Source organism: Molothrus aeneus, chromosome 6 (genome assembly GCF_037042795.1).
Source record: "Molothrus aeneus isolate 106 chromosome 6, BPBGC_Maene_1.0, whole genome shotgun sequence".
Taxonomy (NCBI): Eukaryota; Metazoa; Chordata; class Aves; order Passeriformes; family Icteridae; genus Molothrus; species Molothrus aeneus.
In genome coordinates, this window is record NC_089651.1 from 28,963,999 (window position 1) to 28,979,585 (window position 15,587).

The 15,587-nt window shown below is 45.6% G+C and overlaps 1 protein-coding gene across 2 annotated transcripts in view; it reads right to left on the bottom strand.

Moving 5' to 3' along the window:
- Positions 1 to 2,446: 2,446 nt before the first annotated feature.
- Positions 2,447 to 15,587, bottom strand: part of SUSD6 (sushi domain containing 6) — a 93,378-nt gene continuing 80,237 nt past the window's right edge. For both annotated transcript variants that reach the window (XM_066551842.1, XM_066551843.1), the window contains 4 exons: positions 14,275 to 14,472; positions 11,160 to 11,298; positions 9,585 to 10,006; positions 2,447 to 8,581 (listed from right to left, as the gene is read on the bottom strand). In XM_066551842.1, coding sequence (XP_066407939.1) covers positions 8,556 to 8,581; positions 9,585 to 10,006; positions 11,160 to 11,298; positions 14,275 to 14,472 — 785 coding nt within the window. In that variant the 3' untranslated portion in view covers positions 2,447 to 8,555. The remainder of the gene's footprint in view (positions 8,582 to 9,584; positions 10,007 to 11,159; positions 11,299 to 14,274; positions 14,473 to 15,587) is intronic.

The window sequence follows — 15,587 nt, forward strand, 5'->3', positions numbered from 1 at the left end:
GCTGCTTGAGCTGCTGGGTGCTGTGGTTTGGCACATGTGGGGACACGGGAGAGCATGTCTGTCCCATGAAGTGTGTTCCCCAACCTCACTGGGATACATGAGCCTGGAAGATAAACCCTGCATGCCACACAGAGCTGCTAAACTCAGTGTGATCTCAAACACCAACCACTAGAAGAGCTGCCAGATCAGAGGGGCATGTCTGGACAAGGAGTCAAGGGTGTTTGTGCCTTGAATACTGGAACCAGTCTATGCCCTCTTGCCCCAAAATCTGGTTTATTCCTCACTGGTATAACATGAAAAGCCTGAGCTATATCCCACAGATGCACCATCGACCACATGATAAAGAGCTGTCAAAGAACAATCACCTTATGCCAAGGTACCCTCAGGGCTGCTCAGCTCTGTATCCCACAGAAGGTTAAGGTGAGGAGTTTGCTGGTAAACATCATTGTCCTGTAAAAAGGAACAGAGAAAATTGGGAAGTCCATTGAGTGTGCTTTCCCATCCCTTCCCCTGCACCCCAGCTTGGTGCCAAGAGAGACCATTCAGTTTTGCCAAGTAGCACTACGGATGAGGGATGGGGCCTGGCAGTGTGTCCTGGCCAGACTCGGCTCTCCTCTCCAGTGACAGCACCGTAAGGGGCCCTGTGCACGGCCCTGGCAGGTGAGCAGTGTGCTAACCCTTGTGAAGCACGGGGCTCGTTGGCACGTAGCCTGCTGGCGTTCTGCCTTCCGGAGGGGGAATCTGCATTTTCACAACACCCTCAAAAACAAGTCAGCGGCTGGGGGAGCTCTCAGAGCAGGGGAGGGTCGGGCAGGGGCAGAGCTGCAGCAGCCGAGGGGCAGAGCTGTCCGCTGGTGTCGCTGCAGCTCGGAGCAGGGACCGCGCCGCTCCGGCCGGGGCTGGCTCACAGCGCGGGGCTGGGTTACAGCGCTGGGTTACAGCTCGGGACCGCCGCGCTCTCGGCTTTGTGCTCTCGGACAACCCACGGGGACGGAGCATGCCGGCTGCGAGCCAAGCAGTGCAGGGCGCCGGCTGGCTGGACGCCTGGTGAGGGCAGTAGCCATCTATCCTTTCCTGAGCGAGTTGCTCCAAGAGGCTTTGTGGCAGGCTCAGTCTTTGCGACGGGGCTGCTGTTCTGGAGCAGAGGTGTTCCTGTGTGTCCTGGCCGTTCTGCCCTTCCGCCAAAGGACCAGCTGGGTCAAGGAAGGTTGCCCGGACCACCCACTGCAGGCTGCCTTCCTTCAGGCTTGTCTCCCACAGTCATTTCTCATTGCCAGTGCAAACCAGAGTTGACAAATAATTTCCAATGTGTCCAGAAGGGCATATTCCTGGCTGCCAGAACTGCTGTGGCAGGAGACCATCACCTAGTGAAAAACAATAATTAAAAACAATTCGTGGAGGCCAACGACTCCCATGTGCCAACTGTCTGGTACAGGAAGGTATGCACAGACCAGGGAGCTCCAGTTTCCCAGTACTAAAATTACAGTAAGATCTGCTTGCTGTGTGGGAATAATTTTTGGAACAAATGGAAATAGGAGGAAGGTAGATGTCACCCCTTCCCTTCTCTTTAACCTGGCTGTTCCTCCCCAAGAATAAAAGTCATGTCTACAATTACACAAAAATCTTAACATCTTTGAGAACTGCTCTGAACAAGCAGGACAAAAGGATCACCTCCCTCCTTCCTTTCCCTATTACATTACTGATAGATTCTGTTAAAAGAAAGGAACACTCATTACTACACTTACCTGAAAAGGCAGTTACCTTAGTTTTTGAAAAAAAACAAACACTAATAAAAATAGTAATGAACTGTATATTGCACTGAAAGAACAATGGGTGTCTACTCTGCCGTTTCTGCTTCTCCCACCCTCCCAAGGCAGCACGACTACAGAGGAGGGAAGAGCAGAGCCTGCCCCAGCCTCCCTCTGCACTCACAGATGCACTAACCCCTGTATCTGTAGATCTCTCTAATGTCTCCTATACTGTCTTGCTACCCACTTGGGATTATTATTTCACCAATGAAAGCTATCTCCCCTCTAAAAATAGCACTCTCTTCCTATACATACTGTTCTTACACAGACTCAAAGATTAATTAGCCATTTATTATATTTACCCTGTCTTCCTCTCTGAAATCCACTGATACCATATATGTTCTCTTTAAACCTTTCCCCCCTGCCCGGCCTGGCCTCATTCCTCAAGGAATTCTATGCAAGCACACCAAGGGCAGCCTTTGCTTCTGAACTTGGAAACTCAATCCTTCTAAGGCTGCACCAACTCTGAACCTCTCTTCCCCAAGCCATTTGAGCTTCCCTAGCTTTAGCTTCATCCTGGTTTTTACAACTGCAACAAATTAATTGATGATCTGCTAGATTTCCAGGCCACAAGGCCTAAGCAATTAAAACAAAACAGAAAAAAACCCACCAAACAAGCAAACACAAGAAATTATAGCTTCACTTCAAAAGAATTTTTTTAATTTAGAAATGCAGTTATATACATAGAACAATTAAATTAAACTTTGTACAAATATTAAAATACTATTTTCACACCCACTGCAATGTACAGGATACCAGAAAATACATATAAAATAAAGCAAAATAAAACTGATTGAGTGACATCCTGCACAGCATCAGTTATGGTTTTAAATCCCACATATATATGGAGTACCATTCTGCAAATAATTCCATAGTGGTGCAATTCAGATAAAAAGAAAACACATATAGGAAAGAAAAGATTAATGCAGAAAGGCAATCAAGCTCCCCTTGCACTTGGATCAGCAACTACCAGCAGTCTACCCACCACATCATTGGACTTCTGCCTCACAGACAACTTCACTTTGTTTTCTTGAAGGAAGCAACTTGGAGAATCTGAACTAAAACATTTTCCAGCAGAACTCAGTTGCTTCTGTCTGATCTCACTCAAGGACAGAAGCAAAAGCATAGTTTACAGAAAGCATATGCAGAGCATCAGTACAACATGTTCTGGTGGGTACAGAGATCTGAACATCACCTGCAAAGGGCTGAGTTTGAAAGCAGTGCTGAACACAGAGCCCTGAAGTGTGGGAAGGGGCATGTCCTGTCCTGGTGTGCTAGGATTGGAAAAAGGCTTACTTCTTGTATAAAAATACACCTTAAAATGAAGCCTGCTCTAGGAAACCTCTTTGCACTTTCAAAGCTTATAGCAGAGAAAAACTGTTTTCTAATGAAGCTCTTCTGCAAGCAAAGATTTTCACTTAGAGCAAATTCAATCTGCTGTTCCCTGGTAAGGACTGAAGGGTGAGGATGGGGTGAGGCAGGATGTGCAAAATGAATGGGATTTATTGCATTTATATACAAAAAACCAAAGTGAAATTTATTTAAATAGATATCTGGATAGAGTAACAAGGCCGATTTTTTGTTTAAACTGCTATCAGAACAGTAAAACCACATTTTTTGAAGTATGTCCTAAAAAGGTCAGCAAGGACAGCTCAGTGTGTCCAACCAGTTGTACATTTTTTTTAATACAGCAAGCCTGCTGGTGTATGCTAAATCATCTAACAAAGCACAAGCTTCCTTACAACCTGGTCATGATTGCAATAGCTCATTAGCCTGTAGTAAACCTCTGTTTTCTGCTCTTCCTTAGACAGCTCCTTGTGTTCACTTTTCTGTGCTGCAAACGACTGAACCATCCCAGATTATTTCCAATGGCTGAGCCAGTTGCTCTCTTAGCCCCACTCCTGAGTATTGACCCAAGTATCCACCTCTTGGAGCACCTTAGGATGTTTCTTCCCAAAGCACGTGGAACAGATTTCTTCCTACACACCTGAGTTCTCCACAGACTGAAAGGCCAAATTAAGACTCCAGATGCAGTAAACAATTCACCACACCAGAGCTCAAAGGCCAAGGAGAAACCTCAGCAGACATGTCCAAGAGGTGAAAAGCACTCTGCTTGCCGAGTACACGTCCTGCTACCCAGCAACTTCCCTGGTGGTTAAGGATAAAAATGCATTAAGCTGTTCTCCCTCCCAAACTCATGATGGTTTAACTCAGCAACAACCCCAAAGGCTCACATGCTTCAGTGCATCTCTCCTGACTTAATTTTTACATCTTCTGCAATTAATGATGGGGAGGCACAAGCTATTTGAAACCAGAACACACAATCCCCTCTCTCACCAGTGCTGCTGAAACCCTTCAAGGCGGCAGGAGGCTGTGACACAGTCCAAGCTGGCTCATCATTTGAGGTGAGCTTGATGCAGCCCCTGATGAGAGACTGGCCCACTTCCCCATGGGTCACTGCCAACTTCACATCGTGGTTCTCTCAGCCTGGTGCAGTTCTAGAATGCTTGGGCTGTAAACACTGCAATGAGTTGCATTTAGTTTTTAAAAGAACTATGGAACTGGAAAGGAGCAAGGAAGTTTTTCTATTGCACATAATATCCTGAATTTCTGAAATGCCCTTCCCCCCCTCAACTATCAGACTCCAAAAATAATGGAAAGCTTTAAAATAAGTGCTTTTTTCACTTTTCTCAATATAATTAAATAATTTTAATGTTCTTGAATATCACAGAATCCAGCACATATGACAAAGCATGAGATGATTAGGTTGGGAGTATTAAATAAGAAAAAATGCATCCCGTTGAAATCTTTTCCCAGACATAGGTGGTGGAAGAAAAGGTATGGAGACTGTGGCCCTATCAGGGGGAAAAAAGGGGGGAAAAACTCATTTACTGTACTACATATTGCAAGGCTGATCCTCTGTGCTTCCTATCCACAACACTGAGATCCAGGCTGCATCTACTCATGACAAAATCCAGAGAGAGCACCCTCAGCTCAGAGATAACAAACACTTCTGAGGCAGAGCACAGCTCACATCTGAGCAATCTTTAGGCTTCAGGCCTGGCTCCCATAAGTAAAGATAGGACTGTGCAAAGTAGATTTTCCTGTATCTCTACCCAAAGACATCTCAGTCTTCAGCCTCTGCAGAACTAAAACAAACATGAATGAGTAATAAACATTTGATAACCAGTAAAGTGAGGCCATGCTCTCCCTCCCCTTTGAAAAAGTTGTCAGACGTCTTTTGGATTCCTTCCCTGCTGTTTCACCTCATTTTATAAGAAAATTAACTCTAAAGCTGAGGATAAAGATGAGCAGTGTGATGCCTCCAAACTGTGTTCCATATTCTGGCTCACACAGATCCCTGGGGCCTGTTCCCACAAGATTTGCTGCAGGGAATAGAGCTCTTCTGCAGGATCTGGAATAATCAGATGGATTACCAGCCAGCATGGAGACTGGCCTGGAAGCTGCTGGCACACCCTCAACAAGCCAAGAGAAACTGCCTGTTTATGCTTGATCACAATAGCTACACTTGCATATTTCCCTCCTTCACCTCCACATTTCCCCAACTTGTTAAAAGCCATTTCCAACAATTTTTATAGAATCCAATGATATGAGCTTTAACAAGACCAAGTGCCAGGTGCTGTACTTTGGCCACAACAACCCCCTGCAGTGCTACAGGCTGGGGGAAGAGCTGCTGGATGGACAGCTGCCAGGCAGAAAAAACCTGGGTTCACTGACTGATGTCAGACTGAACATGAGCCAGAGTGTGCCCAGGTGGCCAAAAGGGCCAATGGCATCCTGGCCTGTACCAGGAGCAGTGTGGCCAGCAGGACCAGGGCAGGGATTGTCCCCCTGTATTCAGCAAAGTGAGGCCCCACCTTGAGTACTGTGTCCTGCTCTGGGCCCCCCAATTCAGGAAGGACAATGAGATGCTCAAATGCATCCAGACAAGAGCAACAAGGCTGGTGAAGGGTCTGGAACACAAATCCTATGAGGAGGCAGAGGGAGCTGGGGTTGTTCAGCCTGGAAAAGAGGCGGCTTGGGGAGACCTTATCACTCTCCACAACTTCCTGAAAGGAGGATGTAGCCAGGCGAGGGTCAGTTTCTGCTCCCAGGTAAAGTCTTAAGCTGTGCCAGGGGAGGTTTAGGCTGGGCATTAGAAAGAAATTCTTCACGGAAAGAGTGACTGGGCATTGCAATGGGCTGCCCAGGGAGGTGGTGAAGTCACTCAGTGCCACGGTCTAGTTGACAAAGTGGTGTTCAGACATAGGTTGGACTTGATGGTCTTAAAGGTCTTTTCCAACCTACTTAATTCTGTGTGATTCTGTGAAATTAAAGTACTCCCTCTTTGTAGAGCTTGCTTCCTTTTCTTCCCCACTCAAACTGAATTTTCTCTTCCAAGCTGGCAGTTGCTTGTTTTACAACAGCAGAGAGGAGGCCAGGCCACAAAGGATGTGTTTTCTGCTGGTGGTGCAGGTGCTCATCCAGCACAAGGCCTTGGGATCAGCTTCCAGCTTCTCCCACCAACCTGGAACTAGCACTACCCCTTTCAGGAAGGCAACACATTCCCAACTTCTATACCTTGAATTGCAGAGGGTCAGTTTGAGCAGACAGGAACCTTAAATGCATAAAAAACAACTCCTGCTCTGAGCTCTTTAGGCAGCAGGAAAGTCACACAGACTTTCCTCCCTACTCCCTTACCACTACACCGGCTCAACTCCTCCAATAAACCAACGAAGGAGAATTTGCTCAAGCTCAGACCATTTCCAACAGTCAAAAAGCTAAACACAATCGTCCCCATGCTTATTTTTAAAAATTCCAATGGCAGATGTGTAAACGACATTTGTCCTCTACAGCTCTTGAAGCTGAGATACCACAGCCCACCGTAAAATGACACAAAATTTTCACTGTCCAAACTTAAAAAAAAATACCTAAATCACCCAAATGGGATTTATCAAATTCCTGTGTTAATGCAAGGTAACATGAGCAACAGGGAAGGATGTTTAAAACACTTTCATTTTAAATTAACATCCCTCAATAAGAAGGATAGGGAAAAAGAGATTCTTCCATCCACAGACACACACTGTTCCACGTGTCCTGGGATTTAACAGCTATTCAGGAAAAGGAATAGCAAATACACAGCTGGACACTATGGCCAATCCCCATTTCAAAGAACTGGAGCTAAGCCACAGTGATTCTATACGTAAAGATGTTTTATCATTATTGTCAAGTGCTGTAATGGTTTTTTACTGTAGCAACGAGGATGAGGACGGTGAGGATTGCAAACCAAAAGCAAAGCAGCAAAGACAGCATCCCTGTTTACCTGTACATTACCACATGATGTGTAAGGCCATGACATTTTGCTCCTTCAACTCAAAAATGTAGCAGCTTCTCATAAGGGCAAACACTTCCCTGGTTACTTCAAGACAGTTATGACAAGGTACATGCATCTAAGAAGACAACTCTTCTTGTGAAACCAATCCCATGGAACTTGGACCATCTACCCCAGACAAACGTGGCTTCCTGCAGTTATAGAGTCCCAACACAGACAATCTGACCTGCTGTAGATAACCGTGGTGGGCAGAGGTACACGTATTTCTGAATTTTCTCTTCCCTACTACCAGAACTTGAAACAATCCTCAAAACTTCAGCACTGAGCTATGGTGTCCTCTAGCACTGCTGTCAGTCTACTCAACTTTCCCTCAGAGCAACAGGCTGGCACTGTGTTTAGGAAAAGCTTTACAAAAGCTGCTTACCCCCAGCCACAAGGGAGGAGCCCTTCTCTATGGGCCCACTGGAGCCCAGCAGGTTAAAACAGCAGACCCTTTGCTCTATGAAGCAAGGAAGACACACCAGCCTATGAGATGGCAGCTACCCAGGATTCAAGTACCTACTGTGGCTGGAAAAGGAATTTGGGATTGCACCAATCACACTAGGAATTCACTACCTACAGGCATTTTTTGTCATGGTATTTTCAAACACCTGAACCTCTTCCACTGGGCTGCACTGGTAGAGGAAGAAGGAGGAGACAAAAGTCATTTTCAGGAATGGACTCCTGCAGAGATGGGACAGAGGGCATTCCTACATGTTGGACTTCTCAGCCTTCAGTTTTTAAGCAATTCTCAGTGAACTGTTCCTGCAGAGCTAAGCTGTCACACAGCCCATCTCATCTCAGGTGCTTCTAGACATCACAAGCTGCCCCTTAACTGCAGCCCTCCCAAGCCCAATGTCAGTCCCAGTGAGGCATTCTGTCCTGCCATATCACACAGAGGATGCTGGAAGAAGAGCCTATGTAACATATATATGTATATTTAAAGTGTGTCTGCACCCAGCGAGCAAGCAGGTTTAGCCCCTGCTCTCTGGGCAGCAAAGGGCTAGAAAGGCTGATAAGCTGCAACAAGCCGGTGTGAGGAGGAGAAAGGCACAAGAAAAGAGCAGCTCTTCAGAGACTGCTGTCAAACATCTGGCTGGGGAAGAGGAGAGGAGAGCTCAAATCCACTCTGTTCCTTGAGCCCCTGATGCTGATGGAATGGGGAAGCCAGTGCTGCACCAACTCCACTGGTGCATCCAGGAGGCAACCTGGCGACATCCTTTGGATCTTCAGCTGAGGGCATCTCTTCTTGGAGGTATCCAGGGTACAGCTTGCGAGGATGGGGAAGACTGCACAGAGTGCTTCTGTCCCAAAGGCAGGGAGAGAAGAGGAGGAAGAAATCCAAAATGGAGAAAACTAGACAAACACAGCAGACCTCATGCTTCCTTCAATAAGGGAATATCTGAATGGCAGGGAGAGAAAAAAAAATAGAAAAAGTAGTCAAAGTTTTGTAGTTCAACACACACCAGAAAAAGTACTATTGAAAGCAAGACAGGCTCCCACTTTCATAATGTGACAATGCAGTGTCTTCCTGTCATCACATCACAGCACAAAGGAACTCTGGAGGACTCTGCTCCAACCTGCCTCTGAGAGTGGGACCATCACCAGCTCCAGCCCCAAAAAACTCCAAGGACAGATTCCATCACCACTCTGGGTTTATATCTGGTCCTGCATTACCCTCCTAGCACAAAGTATTTCTTAATACCATGGAAAGGGGAATTTCTGCCCTGAGCTATCTACAAACCAGTTACATTTCTTGCCTAAGACACAGCAGTCCCTGCAGAAGCAACTTTAAGCTACACCTTCACATCAGCTCTGGCATTGCAAAGCCACTCCTTCAGGACAGCACAGAAGTGAGGAATAAAAGATGTTTTGACTGTTCAACAGACTTGCCCCTCTGCCCTTTACAGTAAGTTCAAGCACATCCCTCTTAGGTCTTGCAGGCTAAGGCTGCAGCACTGAATGCTTTGTGGCAGAAAGCTGCTTACTAAAATAGTCTAAAAATTAAGCAGCCCAACCATCACAAAGGGTTTGTATTCCAAGCATGTCCTCCCACTCCCACCAACTTAGTTTCCACAAACACAGTTATTTACTGCTTTTGCACTATGATGCTAGAGGCTGGATTTCTCTGAAAATCCTTTGTTACAACAAGAGTAAGCAGTAGACAAACTTGCTCAGACTGCCCTAGGCTCCCAGTTCCGAGAACACTGAATTCTTCAGAAGGTATTAAATACTGCTTACATGTTTAAGAGGTGAAACATGCTATAGAGACTAGATCGGTTCAAAAGCTGCTCTAGTGGCAGACACACATAGGGGCATCCCTTGCCATTTTTCACCCTAGATAATCAACTCAGAAGCTACTCTTAAAAGGGTCTAATTTAGTGCTTCTTGCACAAGCCACTTACCATCTGTGTATTCCTCAGAGGAAGTGAGTGATAGAAGGCTCTGTATGTCACTGCTTTCTGAATCTTGGACCTCTTTGTGTACAGGTCTACTGCTAGCCATACCAGCTACCCAGGAAGAGGTAGCAGCCTGATGCACAAGAACAGTTTCAGAGCGCTGAGAGCCACTGGCTTCACACAGTCCAGAATGTCCAGGGGCTTCATCTTCTCTTTCAAAGGTATTGTGAGCCCCTTGGTCCGGCTGCTGCATCTCTCTGGGTCCATTCTGCCCAGCTCCCTCTGAGAGCACGATCTGCACTCGGGAGTCTGAGGGTGGAATGCAATTCCCTGTGCTGCCATATACTGCTTCTTCATAGGATGGCAAGGCCACTTGGACACCATCCACCATAATAGAGACCTGATCTCCAGACACACCTTGGTCCCGCCTCAAAAAACAAAGGAACAAAGTGGGGGGAGAAAAAAGAAATCAAGTTGAGTATTTATTTTACTATATATATATATATATATATATATATATATATCTTACTAAGAACCCAAGTAACCTCCCTTGGCAGAACTCTAACTCTCACAATTTAGGGGAGGACAGAAACTTGAATGGTGATTAAAAAAGGTCAAGCAAGCACAGTCTTGGAGCCCTATGTGAATTGCCACTAAACATGAGCAGGGGCTGTAATTCACAGCACCCGATGGATTTAGCAGCAAGAGCTGAAAAGGTTACAATGCTTCCCCCCCTCCCCACTTACCTCCATAGCTAAATTTGACAAAGGTCATGACTCAGCTCTGTGCTTTTGGCAAAGAGCACTGTTGAGGCCAGCCTGGTGCACTGCTACATTCCACAATACCCAGCACTGTCTGTTCCGCTGCCTCTGCTGCCGGCCAGATAACCTCTGGCAGGATGGGGAAGACAGCTCTGGCACAGCATGAATCATCTGGCCTCAGAAGACCTGAGAGAAAATTTTTCTTTTCTAGTAGTTTGGGCCTTTTCAGAAGAGGGCAGACTGCAGGGCCCCACCTCTCAACCTCCCCACTGCTGGAGTGTCTGCCTTAGCTGGCAGCAGTGTTATGGCTGGGTCTCTCCTCTCATCCACAAACCCAGGCCAGGAGGGTTCTCCTCCCGCAGCAGAAAACGATGGCAGACTTGCTACATGTATCTACATGAAGAGCAGTACTGCTTAATTTCAGGTCCACAGGACCTGAAGCAGTCAGGGAAAGATGCACATATATACACCCAGACACAGACTTCAGTAGCTATCTGAGGCTAGAAGAGGTAGGAAACTGATCTACAGCCAGGCTAGTAAGTATCATAACTTTTTCCATTCAAAGCCAAGGCAACAGCATAAGGAAATCACTCATTGAGTGGCACCTAAGACTGGGGACTGCAGGTGGGCATCACAGACCACCATTTCAGAAAAGTGCTGGATCAGCAGGATGGGGCAGAGAAGTCCCTGAGGTGTTGAAAAGAGGGACAGAGAAGCAAGGAGCCAAGTTCCTCCAAAACAAAGGTCTGACCCAACTACCTGAATGGGTTTCTACTGCAAAGAGGGGCCTCTGAGCCCCTCCAAACCCAGCTACACCTACCTGCTGTGATGGAACGACTTCAGCTTTGGCTGCAGCAACACAAACAACACAACCAACAGCAGAATCAGGGCGACAGAGCTCGCTGTAGAGGCTACTATGGACAGCGTGGGCACTCCAATTGTGGGAGGAGAGTCCTTCTCTACAAAACCAAGGGGAACACAAGGTAAAATGTGTAACATAGAGAAGGAAAAACATTCACACTGCTCCTCAGGAATTACTCCTGGGTGCAAGGAACCCAAGTTTCCCATAGAAGACACACCGCCTATCTCAGTTTGCAGCTCAAGCTGACACCTGTCCATCAGCTGTAACGGGAGCCCAAAATAAAACAGGCACGTACAAGGGTCCTTTGGAAAAACACACAGCAAACAGAAAAGCAAGGGAAGCAGGCCATGGGAACTGACAGATGGTGTAAGGGTCGTGCTATGTATAGATCTGCCTGAGCAAAAGCTAAAGAATGTCATGATGTCACCACAGCAAGGCCAGTAATTGTCTAGCACAATAAGCAGCATATTTTAGGCCAAACAACAGAAAACATTCCAAAAACCATTTTTTCTCAACTAATGTAACAGCCTTGCAAAGAGGGGTGGAAGTCAACTGGCTGGGTGTTATTATGCACTTATTACAATTAAGACACAAAAAATATTAAGTTTCACTCACACACAAACAAATGCCAGAGGATAGAAAAGGAAGGCAGATGTTTTTTCAGGGTGCTGAGTTTTCCGTGTTAGGTACATGTGCCCTGTTCATATTACTCTTTCCTGCCCTTCTGCAGCTGTGCTGCGTGACTGCACGGAAACCAATTTGGCTTTTAAAGGACCTGTGCAGGAATAAGCTGGGAGTGAAGAGAGAATGGCTTGGAGGTGGTATTGCAGAGCACTGCATACCATGCCTAGAAGGCTACACTAGTCCTTTCACCTCTCTTGGGGAAATAATTGTCTCTATGTGTTGTTTCTGTCCCTAATTTGTGTCTTTGGTAGAGATCCAAAAAGCCTCACCTACCCATCAGCAAATACTACTGTGAATTGCACATTTGGTTTATGCAATTCCTCAGTTCCTTCTTCTATATCCAACACATTCTTCAGGAGCACAGGGCTCAAACTGCAGAGGGAATTCAGGACACATGCAATGAGGGATGAGAGGCAGAGTAACAGGTAAACAGAACAAAAGGAGTTGGAGGATCATTATTTTTAAGCTTACAGGCCGAAATCTATCCCAAGACAGGCATTTAAGATGGAAACCTAGTTTGCAATTTTCTACATCATCTCTTGGGGTCAAACCTACTTGGTTTAAGTGTTTTGAACTTGTTTCTTTGAAATCTTTTAGAAGTAGCTTGACCCCTCTCCAGGGAAAAAAAAAAGCCAAAAACCAGTGACTAGCACATTTTTCTCTATGGCAAATAGGGTTGAGTAAGGATTTTAACTTCCAGCATTTCTCAGGGCACTAACAGGAACAAGGGAAGATGACCCATTTTCAGCATCAGTACATGATGCTGTCAAACTGCTCACTATCCAGGGTGCACTCCAGAATATTTACCATCTCATATTCCAAAAAAATGTCACTACCTCATACAATAAACTGCCAAAATGCTATGGGGCTGACAGGCTCAGAGCTGCACAAAACATGTGATAACTGCTAGGGACTTATTTATCCTATGTGGAGCAGGTAGGATCTTACCCTTACCAATAATTTTAAGACTACTGCCTTGCTAGAGTCTCCCACCTCCTTCCCCTTCTTTGAGCCTTTTGAAGGAGACCCACTAGTTAAGAGTCAGCTTTCTCTAACCCTGAACAGTTGATTTAAAGCTTGTGTTGTGAAAGCAATGGCTTTTTCATTGGGTCAGACTTTTGAGGCACCATATTTTTGATAATGCCACTGACCCTTCAAGATGCTAAAGAAATCTGAGGGGTTTCTGTTCATCACAACACTATCCTTTAGCTAGACCAAGTGCCACCATGCAGGAATGCCACTCAGAGAACACTATGTGCAATAGCACAGCTTTGCTCTCTGGCCTGGCTGCAGCAAGGGGAAGGGGGATCACTGCAGAAAGGAAGCTCAAGCTGAATTTGAAAAACCCCTTCAGGATTTATTTGCTGCCAGGTAAACTCTCAGATCCTTCCTTATAAATCACAGGAAGGGGCTATTGGAGTGGCATAAAAAGACAGTGTCTTTGGGACAAAACGTTCCAGAGATCACAGGTATGCAGTGAGCACCATAAAGAATTTGATGAAGGTACTGGTTTTTTTTTCCCTGTTTCTTTCCAATTAAGCTGACATATTTTGCTTTATGTATTATGAGACTTAATTCCGAAGTGTACATCCTGCTGGCTCAGCAGGACTGAGCAGTAAGGTTCTATCAACAAGCCCACCTAGAAGAGGGGAGAGAGTTCTCCTTTTATCCAATATACCCACTGTTAAAAGCAGAAGAGTAGTAGGCAAATTAAGAGCTGTACAATGAATATTTTCCTGCAAATCTTTTTACTTTGCTGCTTTGATGGAGGAATTCCTGTTCAGCTGGGGAGACACAAAACAAAAGCTGTCCACTTCTATTTGGAGAGAAGCAGAAATCATTTGTCAGCAATGTCCTTTCCCACCAGTACAGTGAAAAGCAGCACCATCAATCTTTTCAGCACAGGAAACCAAGGGTTCCTTACCCTGTTTGCAAGGAAGATTGACTCTACACACACACACACACACACACACGAGCACCTCCTTCCCCTTCTTTGAGCCTTTTGAAGGAGCACAGACTCACTGAGGGAGATGCACAATCAAACCCATCAAGGAAAACTAGACAGCATCGAAAATGCTACTGTTAGGGCTTCCAGCATTCCTGGGATGAGAGCCTCAAGATAAGAGGCTCCACATAAGTAACAAGTTGCCTACTTTATACTCCTGTCCATGGCTTTTCTCCTTGTGTTAGGGACTCTAAGTCTGCATCTGACAGGCTGCTACTGAAGAGACAGACATTTTAAAGAAAGAGTCATGATTGTGAGCTGCATTTATGAAATTACTGGAGCAATGAGAGACAGCCATATGGACTTCCTCAGCATCACACTAAGTGCTTAAGGATAATCTGAAAAGTCAATGCAAGGGCAATTCTAGAGTCAGGGAGCACTCACCTGGGCTAAGTCTGCAGCTGACTTCCATGGCTGGGTTCCACTCTCCATTCTTGCATGTCAAGTATTTATAATCTCCTTTCAGCATGTAGCCTTCAACACACAGATACTCTATGACACTGCCTGAAGTCAGAGGGTTGTTGCAGGGGCTAGGGTGGCATTTATAGCCTCCATTCTCAGGTTGTGGTGGCTGGGGACAATCTGGTAAAAAAGAAAGTATCATGAAAGACATCTCTGAAGAAGAGACTTTTACACAGTATATATGAAACACAGGCAGATTCCACCTAGAAACACCCACTAAATTAGGAAACTACTAAAACTGAGAAGAAAGGCTGTTACACAATGCCAGAGAACACCTCTGATAACGTTTCTGTGATTGATAAATACTGCTTGTTATCCCAGTAGTACAGTCCAACTGGCAGGCACCATACTGGTGATATTCTTGAACAGTGACACAACACAGATTCTGCATGAGAGAGGCCCAGGAAATCCTTACTGCTATCTTCTCCCCACAGCTGTTTCACTAGAGACTGGGGTGAACCTAACAACCAGGCTTTCCTATTTGTCTGGCAGGGGAAGAGTGTCAGACCTGTTGAAAGGAATGAGGAATGCAAAAACCCCTCTGTACTATGGGTACACAGTGCCAAGGTGCAGACTTGCCTCATCATAAGGCAACCTACAAGCCTGTAAAAGCACACAGATTTTGACTATTTTACATAGATATGCCACCAACAAGATTGGCAACAGAGCTTTGTTGCAGTAGGATGAACTTCTTCACTGAAAGGGTGGTCAGGCATTGAAACAGGCTGCACATGGGATGGTGAAGTAACCATCCCTGGAAAAGCTCAAGAAACCACTGGACAGGGCACTTAGTGCTATGGTTTAGTTACATGGTGGTGTTCTATCAAAGGTTGGACTTGATCATCTCAAGGGGACTTCTCCTAGGACCAAATGTTCTAGTCTACTTTTAAAAAGGAATTCGATGTATTAGGAAAACATTTCTTAAAAAACCCCTCTGTTTGAGTGTTAAAAGTGCTGTATGAGTGTTAAAAGTGCTTCACATTCCTTTTTGCACCTCCATTACCCTGACTAGTGGGTATAGGCCCATGTGGTATCTGGCACATACCAGAACTTTTCTTGCAGAATTTTCAACAGCCATTCAAATAAAAACAAACCAAAATTGAGGAAACTGCACTGAAAACAGGATATTTGTCTTGCTCAGAACTTCCTCTCTTCTCACAGGTCACAATGACCCTTCAGAACAGCACCAATAACTTCCACTGACATGTATCTGCCTGGCTGAAAGATGGAGAAAT